General features: G+C 40.8%; 2 protein-coding genes across 2 annotated transcripts in view; one reads left to right on the forward strand and one right to left on the reverse strand.

Moving 5' to 3' along the window:
• Positions 1 to 17598, forward strand: part of LOC109033309 (proteasome adapter and scaffold protein ECM29) — a 480922-nt gene that overhangs the window by 151030 nt on the left and 312294 nt on the right. The gene's annotated exons all lie outside the window — the stretch shown is intronic.
• Positions 1 to 17598, reverse strand: part of Ahcy (adenosylhomocysteinase) — a 67703-nt gene that overhangs the window by 18192 nt on the left and 31913 nt on the right. Inside the window, exon 4 of the mRNA XM_072306344.1 lies at positions 8766 to 8954. Coding sequence (XP_072162445.1) covers positions 8766 to 8954 — 189 coding nt within the window. The remainder of the gene's footprint in view (positions 1 to 8765; positions 8955 to 17598) is intronic.

Raw genomic sequence — 17598 nt, forward strand, 5'->3', positions numbered from 1 at the left:
GATCGTCGCATAGTGGGTCAGGGGGAAGAAGTTTTTGGACAAAGTGTTCGTCGCGCAATGGGTCAGGGGGAAAAAGTTTTTGAACAAGCTGATCGTCGCACAGTGGGTCAGGGGGAGAAAAATGTCGGACTAAATTTTCGTCGCACAGTGGGTCAGGGGGAAGAAGTTTTTGAACAAACTTTTCGTCACTCAGTGATTCAGGGGAAGGAAGATTTTGGACAAACTGCGCGTCGCACAGTGGGTTAGGTGAAGGAAGTTTTTGGACGAACTGTTCGTCGCACAGCGGCCCAAGGAAAGGAAATATCTGGAAAAAAACGATCCATTACACAATGGCTTACAGACGTACGATTCTAGGACTACACCAATCCCACTTCGGGAAATACACTTCCCTCCCGCGGTGGATGCGCGGGACACTTAAAAAGCATGTGCACACTAGATGAAGAACTAGAGAACACTAGACACGCAGGCAATTCTGAAGAGACGCGCGCGAAACGCGCGTTCTGAGGGGGGCTTGAGAGGGAGAAGCCCCCCCCCCCCCCAAGCCGTTCGTTAGATCAAATTATTAGTTAAAAAATGAGACTATGTTGAGATTTAGTGGTGACAAATTCACCGAGTTACAGCGTAGTCCAGGCAAACAAGGAAAAGAGCCTGCAAAAATCCCAGGTAGCAATGTTTTCATCGATTCGTATGTAATTTTTGACGCTGAATCTGAATTGCAACTTTGCGCCATTAAATTCGGACCGGAAAGTTGCCAAAGGAGGGGTATCGATAAGGGCCGATTTTGGCCCCACTTCAAAAAATCATCTGAACCCGTATTTTAAGTACCCTAGGGTAGGTGCATTCTGGCGCAAAATATTTCTGCGATTGTGCATCGTTTTCCTGCCAAAACAGCCGACTCAATTTTTCGGCTGAAAAATGGTTTTAATTTTATGATGAGCCCAAAAAAGCTTTTGTTGAATGGAACCATCCTCGAATAAAGATGAAAATTCTCTAACTCTCCGGGAGGATTCGCCAATCATTCATGGGATACCTATATCCGGGTAATTTTTTGCGTGCTTTTGATTGGAACGAGTGAAAATGGTGAAAAATCATGTTAAGTGGGCCATTCAGAGAATTTTTCAAGATTTTAGGGGGGTTTTGGGGTTTTTCTGTGGGGGGGGGGGGTTAGGGGTTTTTTGGGGGGCTTGGGAAGCATTTTGTGTTTATAATACACCAAAAAAATAACAAGTGAAAATGGTGAAAAATCATGTTAAGTGGGCCATTCAGAAAATTTTTCAAGATTTTAGGGGGGTTTTGGGGTTTTTCTGTGGGGGGGGGGGGGTTAGGGGTTTTTTGGGGTTCTTGGGAAGCATTTTTTGTTTGTAATACACCAAAAAAATAACAAATTCAGAAAGAACGCGAAAAATTCGATAGGATTCGATACTTGACACTCTCTCTCAGCTTGGACTGTCCACACGAAAAACGGTCTCAAACTCGAGAAACTGGAAAAAACGGCCTTTTCTCCAGCTTCCCAGTCATAATTTACATCAATAGCTTACCAAAAGGTTTTTTCGTTTTTTTTTTCGTAAAACCCCCTCTAATGGAGAAATATTTTTTAAATTTTTTTTTATTATAATTATTCATTCATTTATTTCTTTCATTATTAAACAAGTCACTTTATTCTGAACAATCATATACAAACTGTATACTTAGTACTAAAATACATCGCATTACAGTTAAAAAATTAAATAAGGGCCTTATATCTGCCTTGTGCATACACACTCGAACCACCCTCTGGTATTTCTTCAATAAAACCTAGTGGAGTTATTGACCGTTAAAAAAAATACCGTTTTACCGTACGTCCTGACCAACTTTATTTGCGACGTGCGGTAATACGGTATTTTTTTTACGGTCAATAACTCCATTAAGAGGGGTTTTACGAAAAAAAAAACGAAAATACCTTTTGTTAAGCTATTGATGAGCACTTTACGAAACCACAATTTTTTTCGGTTCCGACAATTAGGACAGCCACAGTGACGTCATATCTGAACACGTGCGGTATTTTTTTCAAAAACTGAACTCCCCGAAACTCGAGAACCACGCATCGTAGAGGATTATGTTACGGGACTTTTCTGCTTGTTTTGAGCCATGGAACAACCCCTGGAAGTTTGTCGTCACTTAGTTGTTACACCTTGTATACTGCTTAACGATCTAACCTGTTAAGCTATTGATGTAAATTATGACTGGGGAGGTGGAGAAAAGGCCGTTTTTTTCCAGTTTCTCGAGTTTGAGACCGTTTTTCGTGTGGACAGTCCAAGCTGAGAGCGAGTGTCAAGTATCGAATCCTATCGAATTTTTCGCGTTCTTTCTGAATTTGTTATTTTTTTGGTGTATTACAAACAAAAAATGCTTCCCAAGCCCCCCAAAAAACCCCTAAACCCCCCCCCCCCCACAGAAAAACCCCAAAACCCCCCTAAAATCTTGAAAAATTCTCTGAATGGCCCACTTAACATGATTTTTCACCATTTTCACTCGTTCCAATCGAAAGTACGCAAAAAATTACCCGGATACAGGTATCCCATGAATGATTGGCGAATACTCCCGGAGAGTTAGAGAATTTTCATCTTTTATTCAAGGATGGTTCCATTCAACAAAAGTCCATTTTTAACTATGAGCACAATTTTTCCACGCCGTAATTTTTGGCGTGTTTCATGTACTGGTATGCAACTTTAATCTGTTAAATTTTGGTGATGTGGCAAAATTGTGCTGGGTGTAAATGAAGACTAATAATCGTGGAAAATGGAAAATGCAGTATTTTCGGTTTTCTCAGGTTTAGAGCTGTTTTTCGTGTTGACAGTTTAAGCTGAGAAAATGTCTAACCAATGATTTCTAACGGATTTTTTACGCTCTTTTTGAATCTGCAATCGTTTTTGTTGTATAATCATCTGTTTTCTAGTTATAGGTGAAAAATTGCCAAAAAACCCCAAAAATCGTTGAAAATGTCTAGAATGACCCCTTAAAAGTGGGTTTAGACAATTTTCGCCTGTTCCATTGAAAAGTACGCAAAAAATTACAATGATGAACCTCCCGTACTCATGAAACAAAGCTTTTTTGGGCTCATAATAAAATTAAAACCATTTTTCAGCCAAAAAATTGAGTCGGCTGTTTTGGCAGGAAAACGATGCACAATCGCAGAAATATTTTGCGCCAGAATGCACCTACCCTAGGGTACTTCAAATACGGGTTCAGATGATTTTTTGAAGTGGGGCCAAAATCGGCCCTTATCGATACCCCTCCTTTGGCAAAAGTGGCCTAAAATCAGCATTTTTTGCGGATTATGGCCTGTAACTCGCTAAAAATTGATCTGACGACAAAATTAGTAATTTTTAGAAATAAAGCTTGTTAAATTTCCCATAAAAAGGTTTCTATACATTTTTTGCCTAAGGGCAAAATTAAGCGCGCTGGCGGGCGCCAAACTTTGAAAAATGAGCAAAAATTGCGTTTTTTTGCGGATTATGGCCTGTAACTCGCCAAAAATTGATCTGACGACAAAATTAGTTATTTTTAGAAATAAAGCTTGTTAAATTTCCTATAAAAAGGTTAGTATACATTTTTTGCCGGCGGGGCGCCAAACTTTGAAAAATGAGCGAAGATTGCGAGCTTTTTTTTGCGGTTTTTAGGTAGATTTCGAAGAAATATCTACCTATTGCAGACGGTACGACCTCGTAATTTTCCGGAATTTTCGCTCAAAGAGCATCGATCCTGAAGCCCTGAGTTGAAAAAGGTGGGTCATAAAAAAAGTACGATATATATATTTATATATATATAACTGGGATCTAACGAACCTTTGCGACCGTTTTTTTCCGGAACTATCCGTACGATCAAAACGAAACTAAGCATGGTTCTTCACTGCTATGAGGTCTAGATCAAGTTTCCTTTTTCGTGAAAATCGGTCCACCCCTTATCCGGAAAATCTCAAGTCCAAAGGGGGATGATTTTTCAAACTCGTCCGATCTTAGTCGGCGATACGTCAAAAAACTCGTCTCGTCGTGGCCTTCAAAACAACCTATTTTCACCTACCCTCTAAAACCACCCCTTATCCGGAAAATCTCAAGTCCAAAGGGGGAGGATTTTTCAAACTCGTCCGATCTTAGTCGGTGATACGTCAAAAAACTCGTCTCGTCGTGGCCTTCAAAACGACCTATATTCATCTACCCTCTAAAACCACCCCTTATCCGGAAAATCTCAAGTCCAAAGGGGGATGATTTTTCAAACTCGTCCGATCTTGGTCGTTGATACGTCAAAAAACTCGTCTCGTCGTGGCCTTCAAAACGACCTATATTCACCTACCCTCTAAAACCACCCCTTATCCTGAAAATCTCAAGTCCAAAGGGGGATGATTTTTCAAACTCGTCCGATCTTGGTCGGTGATACGTCAAAAAACTCGTCTCGTCGTGGCCTTCAAAACGACCTATATTCACCTACCCTCTAAAACCACTCCTTATCCGGAAAATCTCAAGTTCAAGGGGGACGATTTTCCGACCTGTCAGGCTCATTAGGCGCAATTTTTTTCATAGAAACGATTAGTCGAAATCTACCTTTCGTTTCCACTGTGGCTGGAAAGCGTTTTTTTTATTTATGTATCCTTTTTTACCCGTCTGCAGAGTAATTTCTGGACAAATTAAGTGAAGATAATAAAATTCACACTGAGTGCCATGAATCGATGTAAAAAACAAGGAGCCGAACACATTGCAGTGTTGCCAAAATTACCTAAAATTGTTTGTTGTCGGTTTTGGACCATTAATTGCCTTAATATCCGTCTATTTGTTTAGGCTCCATTTTGTACAGCGGGGATAATGAATCGAAATCAGCGGAAAGGAGGATAAATAATTCTTTGTCACATTTTTTAAAATCAGTTAATGAAAGTGAAACTCAAATTTCTCTCATACATCAGACTCCACCGCCAATTCCAACAGCATGCTCAGCCTCCTCTGCCGACATTGAAATGGCAGGGCCATCGGAGCCACGAAAGAGCAATCGCCTACGAATTGAAAGAGGCCATTGAATTCAGCATTTATTGTTGACGTGGAATAGGCCTGCAACCTGCACGGAAAATCATATTGTAAAAAAAAATTATATTGCCGATTTAACAATTTTGTGGTTAAAAAAAGTTACCGACATGTTTCAATGTAGATTTTACAAAAAAAAATTGATAATTCAACCACCCCCTGGTTTAAAGTAGCTTTCCGCTATTTTAGAATGTACATTTGAAAAATGTCGAGCATTTTTTTAACGATTTAATCGTCAAATCAGCAATCGATTTTCTTCCGTGTAAAAGATTGGATTCTTCTTAACAGCGCTATGGTTTAAATTTTCTTGGCCGGTGATGATGGAGTGACTGAATGTTTGTGAATGTACGCGTGCACGTGTTTATTGGTAAGGCAATAATAATTAAAACAAACCTACCATTTTTGAGAATATAAATTTTTAAGAATTTAAGTTTCGTGAAAAAATTGGTCTCAGGTTGTGGGAACACCACGCAAAAATAAAACGCGCCATGTACTGGACCTCTTGGGTGGCGTGCGGAAGCAAGTACTAATATTTATATATTCTGCCTTAATATGTAAGTTACTTTTATATAAAACTAGTCGTGATTAGCTCGCTTTGCGAGCTGACACGTCTAGCCGGGGAGTGTCCCTGGACCCCAGTTCTACGCTTCGCGACGAACTTGCGACTCGCTCCGCGAGCCGCCACCGCCCCGCACAGTTTTTAACATTGATGAGGAGACAACATCTATGTCTTAATCTTCTTTTTCACCAAGTTTTACAGAAATTGATGTTCTAGGAGTCCGGACCGCGTTTTCGTGCGGGGCCGCCATCTTGGATTTGGAAATTTTGAAAATCTGACCAAAAATGCGAGTTTTCCGTCGAAATACACCTCCTATTACCGAATTTCACAAAAATCGATGGATCGGAAGCCGAGATAACAATTTAGACCACGTTCGCCATTTTTGATTTTTGAAAATCGGGCCTAAAATTCTAATTTCCCGTCAAAATACACCTCCTAATACCGAATTTCACAAAAATCGATGGACTGGAAGCCAAGATAGCAATTTAGACCACGTTCGTCATCTTGGATTTTTGAATTTTGAAAATCGGACCTTAAATTCTAATTTCCCGTCGAAATATACCCCCTTATACCGAATTTCACAAAAATCGATCGATATCAGGAAACGATATAGCATTTTAGGCCACGGCCGCCATCTTTTGGATTTGGAAATTTTGAAAATCTGACCAAAAATTCGAGTTCCCCGTCGAAAAGTACCTTGGATCTCCGAGTTCCACCAAAATCGATCAAACAGGAGCCGACTTAGCATTTTAGGCCACGGCCGCCATCTTGGATTTGGAAATTTTGAAAATCTGACCAAAAATTCGAGTTCCCCGTCGAAAAGTACCCTGGATCTCCGAGTTCCACATAAATCGATCAAACAGGAGCCGACTTAGCATTTTAGGCCACGGCCGCCATCTTGGATTTGGAAATTTTGAAAATCTGACCTTAAATTCAAGTTTCTCGTCGAAAAATACCCCAGGATACCGAGTTTCACGAAAATCGATATAACAGGAGCCGACTTAGCATTTTAGGCCACGGCCGCCATCTTGGATATGGAAATTTTAAAAATCTGACCAAAAATTCGAGTTCCCCGTCGAAAAGTACCCTGGATCTCCGAGTTCCACAAAAATCGATCAAACAGGAGCCGACTTAGCATTTTAGGCCACGGCCGCCATCTTGGAATTGGAAATTTTGAAAATCTGACCCAAAATTCAAGTTTCTCGTCGAAAAATACCCCAGGATACCGAGTTTCACGAAAATCGATATAACAGGAGCCGACTTAGCATTTTAGGCCACGGCCGCCGTCTTGGATATGGAAATTTTAAAAATCTGACCAAAAATTCGAGTTTCTCGTCGAAAAATACCTGTGGATACCGAGTTTCACGAAAATCGATCAAACAGGAGCCGACTTAGCATTTTAGGCCACGGCCGCCACCTTGGATTTTGAGATTTTGAAAATCCGACCAAAAATTCGAGATCCCCCGAGAAAAATACCCCCGCTTACCAATTTCCACAACCATTCGTCGAAAAATACCTCCTAAAACCTTACATTTCGTCTATAAGGCAGTGACGTCACGCAACAGGATTGAACCTGTTCGGCGCGATGCGCGTAAACAACCGCGTATCTCCAATGTAATACTATATGGAGGAATAACTTTTCGCTCTTGCAGGCATCCGAGGCAGCGGATTTGAATGGGAATAATTTTAATCGACTCCTCATCACAATAGCTAAGCGTGTACCAATTTTAAAGGAAATCGCTTCGGCCAATTTTTATCTAGCGGGGGCAGAGTGAGTGGGAACAGCAGCTTTATACATATAGAGTAAAGAGTAATGAAGTTAATCGATTTTATATAAATTGCCAAACTAATTCATACTTTGCATTTTTCGATCAATGCCATTTTCAAAGAGCTCGATGTCCTGGCACAACTGCACTACAAGTGTCACGATAGAGCACTTTAGTGGACGCACGACCCTCTGAAGTGTCTCCACCTCATTCTGATGAAAAAAAATGTGACTAAGAATTATTTCATCCTCCTTCCGCTGGTTTCGAATCATTATCCCCGCTTTACAAAATGGAGACTAAACAAATAGACGGATAATAAGGCAATTAATGGTCCAAAACCGCCAACAAACAATTTTAGGTAATTTTGGCAACACTGCAATGTGTTCGGCTCCTTATTTTTTACATCGATTCATGGCACTCAGTGTGAATTTTATTATCTTCACTTAATTTGTCCAGAAATTACTCTGCAGATGGGTAAAAAAGGAGACATAAAGCAAAAACCGCAAAAAAAACCGCAATCTTCGCTCATTTTTCAAAGTTTGGCGCCCGCCAGCGCGCTTAATTTTGCCCGTAGGCAAAAAAATGTGTAGAAACCATGTTATAGGAAATTTAACAAGCTTTATTTCAAAAAATAACTAATTTTGTCGTCAGATCAATTTTTGGAGAGTTACAGGCCATAATCCGCAAAAAATGCCGATTTTAGGCCATTTTTGCCAAATTTGGCAACTTTCCGGTCCGAATTTAATGGCGCAAAGTTGCAATTCGGATTCACCATCAAAAATTACATGGGAATCGATGAAAACATTGCTACCCGCGATTTTTGCAGGCTATAACCCCTTTCATGGCTTATTTGCCTGGACTAGCGGTTTTCCCAAGACATGTTGTGCAACCGCTTCGAGGATTTTAGTATATTTTTTACATAAAAAGAAGTTAGCAATTATGCTTTATCAAATGTGTGATACCCCTGAATAAAGTTAGTAACCCTATGGAACATCGGATATTCTTCAACAACACATCAACCTGAAACCTGTACCAAGACGACGCCCGTCCGCACACGTCAAACCTCACGCTCGAGTGAATGGAGCAGGAGGGCATGGTGGTCCTCCTCCTCCTCCATCCACCCTGCGGTCCGGATCTTGCACCTTGCGACTAGCATTCCAATAGGACAATTTTGGTGAAATGGGAACAACATCTCTGTTTGTGCCTGGAACATGCAGGAAAGTACTTCAAAAAAGAAAACAGAAGCTAGACTCATCAGATGAAGAGTAATTGAGTATGTTAACTTCAAAATAGGCCTCCATGCTCCCCTCCCCGCCTATTAGGGACCTCACTCAGAGTGCATAAGGTTAATAGTTAAAAGATGATTCAGTTAATATGGTAAAGAATGCTTACCTTAGTGACTGAATCGTTAACGTTGATGGCAGGGACTTTGAGTTTGTCTTCTTTGAACATTTTGTACAAATTATGTACGCCCGTTGTAGTTTCTTCTGAGATTCCCTTGATGTTGTCTAAATACTGAGGGAATTTCTCGTGCACCAAGGTTGTTAAATCACCACCATCATCCAAGATCATATTTAGAGGCTGAAAAAAAATAATTATGAGGAAGAAAAGTAAAACGAAGACAGTTTTTTAATTATATGGGTGTTTCCTCCTTCCTCAACTTTTAAATTGGAGCTTTCTTAGACAAACTGCACAGAACGGCTGAGTCTGCGATAGCTATAGAAAACAGAACTGATGGCATAATTACAGTAGATATGTTGAGAATAATGGGGTAGTTGCATGCAGCTAGGGTTATAGATCTTAGGACTGATTTTAATAGAACTTTTCGCGAAAAATCCGTTTTTCGCATCTGCAAGTTCTGAGTTTGAGTCAAAAGCTCCGAAAAAATTCTGCAAAAACTCGCAAAATTGCGGTAAGAAATAAACGATTTCCATTGGCAGTGACGTCAGTTGGTATACACGGCCCCGGCCACCGCCATCACCCCTATCTCGCCGCACAATACTGCACCATTTGCATTAGCGGATCCAGCAAATTGGCAACATTGTTATTCTCCGTTTAAACCTATGGAAATGTATCGATTCTTGGGGGGGCAAGGTGCTCCGACAAAAATCGATTATTTAACATAGGTTTAAATGGAGGGAATCCGGTGTTGCCAAATTGCTGGATCCGCCTCTGACCATTTGTCTCGGATTGGCCGGTTGAGTAAACGGAGGAGAAGCTTCTCAGGAGTTGATAATTTCGCGTTGCAACATTGCGGAACGAAATAATACGGCCTAGACATACTTTTCCCTTGCGCTATCTTGAGCATGAGCTCAAACACAGCACTAGTCGCGAGTGGGAAAATGATATCAACAAGTCATTGAGGTTATAGTTGTGACTTTTGGTCACCGACGCCAAGTGAGCCCAACTCGAGCTCTGATTGGCTGCGACGCACAAACTTTGCCACAGCAGTCCGATTGCACTCGAATCCGACGGACCGCACGGTTCCCGGCGGCGGTAGAAAACACGCGAAGGCGGAAAGCTCTATTTCATCTTTCCTTTCGCCAGGAAATCATGATAGAGAGTAGGTTGTCCCAAATTTGAGCCATCCAAAAAAATTTCTCGGATCATCGATGTTCGGTGGTTTTATTAGTGTATTTTCCGAAGAAAATACACTATTGCATTATCCCATGATGTCGGACCCAGACCTGAGACATTGTGAAGAGCACCGATTACGGGTCGTAGATCACGAAAATATATGCTATTCAAATTCATGTGTATATATATATATGTATATGTATATATATATATATATATATATAATATATATATATGTTCTAATTTCATGGTTATTTTATGTTTAATAAAGCGAACTTCATGAGTTGTTTAACCGTACATTTATTTATTTTAAACAAAAAATTTTTAATGCGACGTTTCGGTGCTTATTATTCGCACCATCTTCAGGCAGAGACTGAGGCGACAAAACAAGGAAAAACGAGAAATAAACACCTAGTCCTCCGACCCAACACGGTCAGGGAAGAGAGGAAAAGATAATTACAATCTAACGAACATTACAAACATTGTTGCCTGAGTTACAGCTATTAATAAATGGTCGACAAAACAAAGGGTAACAATTAAAAGGTATCAGTGCCTACCAAATAGTCCTCAAAATGGGAAAATTCCGTCCGTGAATTCAGAGCGTTGTTATTTTTGAGGATGCTTAACCCTTCTAAATTTAAACGGACCTGCTCATTTTTCTCTTGTTTTAGCACCCTGGTGTTATCATAATCAAATTGATGGTTTGTTTCTTTTACGTGCTGCTTAAGTGCCGTTTTTTCATGCTTATTAAACTTGTGTCCGTCAAGGCGCTTATGTACATACTGTGAAGTCTGCCCAATGTAGACCCCTGGGCACCCTTTGCATGGGATTTCATAAACCACGTCGGACATTTTCTCGTTTGGGATTTTGGTTTTTAGAGCTGATTTAAACCCTTTCAAATTACACTTATTTGTTGTTACTAGCGATAATCCAAATGGTTTTATTGCGGCACTTAATTTTTCAGAACATGAGGACAAATATGGTCCAACCACCGTCTCTTCTTTTTCGGTTAGGTTTCCCTATTTTTGCGAGGGGGGAAACCGTTGTAACCGTGTTTCAATTTTTGCAGAGGTAATAAATTCTTGCTACAACGGTTTCCCCCCTCGCAAAAATAGGGAAAAAGAAGAGACGGTGGTTGGACCATATTTGTCCTCATGTTCTGAAAAATTAAGTGCCGCAATAAAACCATTTGGATTATCGCTAGTAACAACAAATAAGTGTAATTTGAAAGGGTTTAAATCAGCTCTAAAAACCAAAATCCCAAACGAGAAAATGTCCGACGTGGTTTATGAAATCCCATGCAAAGGGTGCCCAGGGGTCTACATTGGGCAGACTTCACAGTATGTACATAAGCGCCTTGACGGACACAAGTTTAATAAGCATGAAAAAACGGCACTTAAGCAGCACGTAAAAGAAACAAACCATCAATTTGATTATGATAACACCAGGGTGCTAAAACAAGAGAAAAATGAGCAGGTCCGTTTAAATTTAGAAGGGTTAAGCATCCTCAAAAATAACAACGCTCTGAATTCACGGACGGAATTTTCCCATTTTGAGGACTATTTGGTAGGCACTGATACCTTTTAATTGTTACCCTTTGTTTTGTCGACCATTTATTAATAGCTGTAACTCAGGCAACAATGTTTGTAATGTTCGTTAGATTGTAATTATCTTTTCCTCTCTTCCCTGACCGTGTTGGGTCGGAGGACTAGGTGTTTATTTCTCGTTTTTCCTTGTTTTGTCGCCTCAGTCTCTGCCTGAAGATGGTGCGAATAATAAGCACCGAAACGTCGCATTAAAAATTTTTTGTTTAAAATAAATAAATGTACGGTTAAACAACTCATGAAGTTCGCTTTATTATATATATATATGTATGTATGTATGTATTTCCGCCTTTTGAAGATTTTTTGATTTTTGAGTGGTTTTATCTTTCTTACGTTGATAGATATTTTGACCAATTTTTTTGCATTTTGTAGAGACTCATTAGGACTACTATTCTGCGAAAAAAAATTGAAATTTGAGGCAAAATATTTTGAGGGGTGGGGCTCAAAAGTGGGGGGAGGTCAAATCTTGTCCACTCGATAACTCGAGCGAAAATGAATATTTTGAGCTGAAATTTTTACGGGTGGTAGTTCTCCCCTAGGACTGGTTTGGTATTGAATTTGAGCTAAATCGGCCGAGCCGTTTAAAAATGGCGAGCTTTGAAACTTTTAGGCGAGGGGTGCGCGGCATGAGGGGAGCCGGCCGGAGCAGGGCCGCACAGTGGGTCGGGGGAGAAAGTTTTTGGACAAGCTGATCGTCGCACAGTGGGTCAGGGGAGAGAAGTTTTTGGACAAACTTTTCGTCGCACAGTGGGTCAGGGGAAGGAAGATTCTGGACAAATTGTTCGTCGCACAGTGGGCCAGGTTAAATGATCTGTTCTTGAAACTATTCCTAAAAATGGTGTCTTGCCAAAAATTGAGAGGCGATAAAAGATTTTCTTTTGAATCAGAAAATAGGTGTTCTTGCGCCTAGCATTCACTCTTCAGAAGTATAAAAAAAAGGCTTTTAATTCTTGGTGCAACGTTGATGTGACTTGGTGCGCTTTTGCTAAACTCCATTCCCACATCTGTCCTCAACAAAGAATAACTGTGCTGCTCTTATGCCTCAAGAAATTAATTCATTCCCTTACAGATTGATCCCCCCCCCCCTTCGGAAAATACACTCTTCCCGCGGTGGACGCGCGGGTCGCTTAAGAAGACAGAACAACTGGAATGGACACTCAAACTAAAAAGCGCGTCCTGGGGGGGCTTGGGGGGGGCGAAGCCCCCCCAAAAAACCGGCGCGGAGCGAAGCGGAGCGCCGGTTTTTGTGTCATTATATCAAGCATTTAATATCCCCAAATTTGAGCGAAATCGGATGATTTTTAGTGCTGCCGCAACGCGGTTTTAGTTGCGGCGAAAATTTTTGATACTCGCCTTCTTAGCGTTTTGGACGCAACTTTTAATGGCAGTTAGAAGCAATTAAAGGAATCAAGTTGATTTTTATCGTGACTTTGCATAGTATACTTTCAAGTAGTAATGTTTCTTTTGACGAAAAATCTATTTTTTGTACCCCCGAACATCGGTAGAAAATACAATGAAGAAGGGGTGTTCAAGCGTGTTCCTCGAAACTGATGATGCGATGAACCTCTACGAAAATGATTTAGGATTCAAAGTATAGGCAAAGTGAAAAAATAAACCAAGAGCAGGGGAGGAGGGTTGTCACTTGCAAAGTGAAGACCCCCCCCCCCCCACCTGTCAAGAATGTCCCCACACTTAGCAATACGTAAGACAAGGAAAACAGAGAGCGTAGGTTATGATCAAGGAAATAATGGAGTATAATGGGTAATAGGAGTATAATGGTATAATATAATGGGTTGATCGACTTAAAAAAATGTTGCATGAACTTTAAGTCCTCAGTTTTAGGTCAAAATATTTAGGACCAAGATTATACTCCATTATTTCCTTCGATCGTAATCTACGCTTACTGTTTTACTCGCCTTACGTATTGCTAAGTGCGAGGGCATTCTTGACGGGTAGGGGGGAGAAAGTTCCTTCGTCAAACTTTTCCTGCAGAATCATCATCAAAAATATGCTTCGAAATGATGCTTTTGTAATGGGGGGGGGGGGGGGAGGGACACCGAGGGCTGTGGGAAAATTTTATAAGAAATCAGAAAATGGTGCTATTCGTAAAGATACGAACAACCGCTCTTGTGTTTTGGCCGGCAAAACCGATTTAGGGCACTTACGCCTCTCCCCTCCCTCCCCCTCCCCCCCAATGGGCCTGTTGCAAACTTTTGCTAGAGCAGAATGAAGAGTTGTTTCCCATAGATAATGCCTTAAAAATCACGATGAGCGCATCGGCAAAGTCTGAAATGCACTCATAAATTCACAATCTGCGTAAGAAATTTGCGTTATTTTGAGCTTCCCGCTTCAAAAACGATACTACTGCACAGGTGAACATTTTGTTAAAGGAGTCGCTCCATCGTCGGCAATATTCATCATGGCCGACGCTTGCGCAGTTCCTCGCGTAATTCGAGGAGAACTCAAGGTCAATTAAGGCGGGCGAGGAAAATATGAACGTAAACACGCCGATTGTTATCTGGTTTAATCCTGTTTAGGTGTTATCTCGTTCCATCACACTAGAGTACCTATATTGAGAGAGTATGGCCACTGGGCCCCATGGAGAGGCTTAGCACCCAAAAATGGCGGTGCTTTGTTTTGGTTTTTGTGGATGGGAGGGGGGTCATTGCCAACTTTTGACGGTTATCACCAACCGCACTTGCTGCCAACCTTACTACATCTAAGATAATTTTTCTCAAAACTTGCACACGATTAGCCTTAAAAATATATAAAGATGTCGCAATAGTGCATTTGAGTAAATTTCTCGTTACGATAAGCAAAGGAAACTACATTTTGAGTCATTTTGTTTTACATTAATTTATGGCGTCCGCCATTTTTGGGTCCTAAGGGCTCCATTTAGCCTAAGATGGCTGAGCCAATCAGAGATGGTAACCCCAGTGGCCATACTCTCTCAATATAGGTACTCTACATCACACGTGTTTTGGCGGACTGGCGTCGGCCATGATGAGTATTGCCGCCAATGGAACGACTCGTCTAACAAAATGTTCACCTGTACCGTAGTATCGTTTTCGAAGCGGGAAGCTCAAAAAATCGCAAATTTCTTACGCAGATTGTGAAGTTATGAGTGCATTTCAGGCTTTGCCGATGTGCTCATCGTGATTTTTGAGGCATTATCTGTAGGAAACAACTCTTAGTTTTGCTCTTGCAAAAGTTTGCAACAGGCCCATTCCAAACCCGTCACGCTATCAATAAGGATCTTTCTGGAGGGACTGAGGGGGTCGTAAGGACTCCTTCTGCCAAAAATCAACTTGCTATTGATTTTTTCCCTAAACTTTTACACAAGTCCTGGACTAATTGCTTAAGAGCAAAAAATAAAGTTTTTTGTCAATTTTAAGGGGTCCGAAATAAAATTTTAGGGTTTGCAAAGTCAAAATAAACATTACTACTTGAAAGTATACTATGTAAAGTCACGATAAAAAACAATTTGATGCCTGTAATTGCTGCTAACTGCCATTAAAAGTTGCGTCAAAAACGTTAAAAAGGCGAGTCTCAAAAATTTTCGCCGCGACAAAAACCGCGTTGCGGCAGCACTAAAATTCATCCGATTTCGCTCAAATTTAGGGGTAGTAAATCCTTAACATAATGGCACAATAAAACCACCAAACATCGATGATCCGAGAAATTTTTTTGGATGGCTCAAAGGGACGCCCTAATGGAGAGCCTTCAAAATTGTTTTAACATTATTAATCAAATTCCGGAATTTTCATCGACGCCAAGAAATCAAGTCTATATAAAAAATAGATTTTTCGCGAATTTTGAGAAAGACCGTATACAGCACCGTGATCATAGTGAAGGCATCTGACGTCTTAGACGACTCGGCCACCGCTCAAATGAAGATAAGTGGCGCGAATTTTACGGAGATAAGTGTAGAGCTGATGCGCAGGCTACACAGCTACTGCGCAACCTCCTTAACCACTGCGCATCCTCCCGCGCATAGCGGTAGCAGCACCGGAGCATTCTGTAAACTCACTCACTTTTATAACGTGATTTTAAAAAAACCTGGGTCCTTTTTCCAAAATCTTATTAAAGCGGGCTCATCTAGGGCCTATTACCTGTCGATTTACGCAAAAATCATGGAAATCGGCCCGGTAGAACGCTCAAACGGACTATGACAAAAAGTATAAATTTACATTGTTTAAATGGGAGAATTCGCAACTTTACCACGCACGGTGCTCCTGAACTCACTTTAATTGCGACTTTGTTGTACATCAAAAATTGAGGTTGGAGGTTGTAGTGGAGTACTCCCTGATGGGTTTTTGGGCAATTTCGAAATAGGTTGTCGGAGCTCCTGGAAAAATAATCGCATTTTTGTGGTTTTTTAGGGGTAAAATAGGAAAATTGGCCTCGGGGCGACAAATTCAAACCCCCTCTCCCTCATCCTTGCCCTGACCGATCTGAATTTTTAGTATGTTTTCACCTAGTATAAGATGTGACTTTTCTGAAATTTTCATGCCCATACACAATTTTCTGCCCCCGCGGCAGCGTTGCCAAGTTGCGAACTCCAAAATATCGAATTTAATGATAAAATGAAGGTTTCGGAGTGTGATTTCCATTCAAAATCAAAAATTCACATTGTAAGTTGTAGCACGGTACTGCCTGATGGGGTTTTGGCCAATATCGAAGTAGAGTGTTTGAGTTTTTTGGAAAATAATCGAATTTTTGTAGTTTTTTAAGGGTAAAATAGCACACTGGGCATGGGGCGACAAATTAAACCTCTTCTCCCTCATCCTTGCCGTGACCGATCTGAACTTTTAGTATGTATTAACCTGGTATAAGATGTGACTTCTCTGAAATTTTCACGCTCATACAAAATTTTTTGCCCCCCGCGGCAGCGTTGCCAAGTTGCGAACGCCAAAATATCGAATTTCATGATAAAATGAAGGTTTCGAAGTGTGATTTCGAAAAGTACCGCCGGGTACTAAATTTCATGTAAATCCGTCGATAAATACCCCCTCAAACCTGAAATTTCATCTACAATGCTGTGATGTCACGCGACAGGATTGAACCTGTTCAGCGCGGTTCGCGTAAACAACCGTGTATCCCCGACACATTAGTATAGGGAGAAACAACTTTTCTTTCTTTTTGGGCTTCAGCGGCATTTTTTTCTAAATTTGATTCTTTAGGCATGTAGAGGTGGTTCTTAGCTTCATTCTTGCCAAGTTTGAAGGAAATCGCTCCGACAGTTTTTTGTAAATTGTTGTTGAAATCTCGGTACAGTAGCTTTATATAATTAATTATCTTCTATACTATAAGCTCCAAGACCTCCTAATTTTGCGAAACTGGTAACGCTTAGTTCCAGCATTCTACCGGGCCGATTTTCATGATTTTTGCGGCTATCGACGGGCAATTGTCTCTAGATAAGCCAACTCTTTTCAGATTTTCAAAATATGGCCCAGGTTTTTTTTTATTACGTGCACGGTGCTCCTGAACTCACTTTAATTGCGACTTTGTTGTACATCAAAAATTGAGGTTGGAGGTTGTAGTGGAGTACTCCCTGATGGGTTTTTGGGCAATTTCGAAATAGGTTGTCGGAGCTCCTGGAAAAATAATCGCATTTTTGTGGTTTTTTAGGGGTAAAATAGGAAAATTGGCCTCGGGGCGACAAATTAAACCCCCTCTCCCTCATCCTTGCCCTGACCGATCTGAATTTTTAGTATGTTTTCACCTAGTATAAGATGTGACTTTTCTGAAATTTTCATGCCCATACACAATTTTCTGCCCCCGCGGCAGCGTTGCCAAGTTGCGAACGCCAAAATATCGAATTTCATGATAAAATGAAGGTTTCGAAGAGTGATTTCCATTCAAAATTTCACTAGGAATGTGCAAGCTGAGAGCTTTCGATTAGAAAAGACATATTTGAGCAATTTAGAGTTGCAGTGTTGCCAGCTTTCGATTTAAAATTCGTCAAAATGACCCAAATCGCGTTGCAACCTCAAGCGCTGGATTTTTATTTCGTTCAGAATTGGTTATTACGGTTCTTCTGT

The sequence above is a fragment of the Bemisia tabaci genome, chromosome 1 (assembly GCF_918797505.1).
Source record: "Bemisia tabaci chromosome 1, PGI_BMITA_v3".
Lineage (NCBI taxonomy): Eukaryota > Metazoa > Arthropoda > Insecta > Hemiptera > Aleyrodidae > Bemisia > Bemisia tabaci.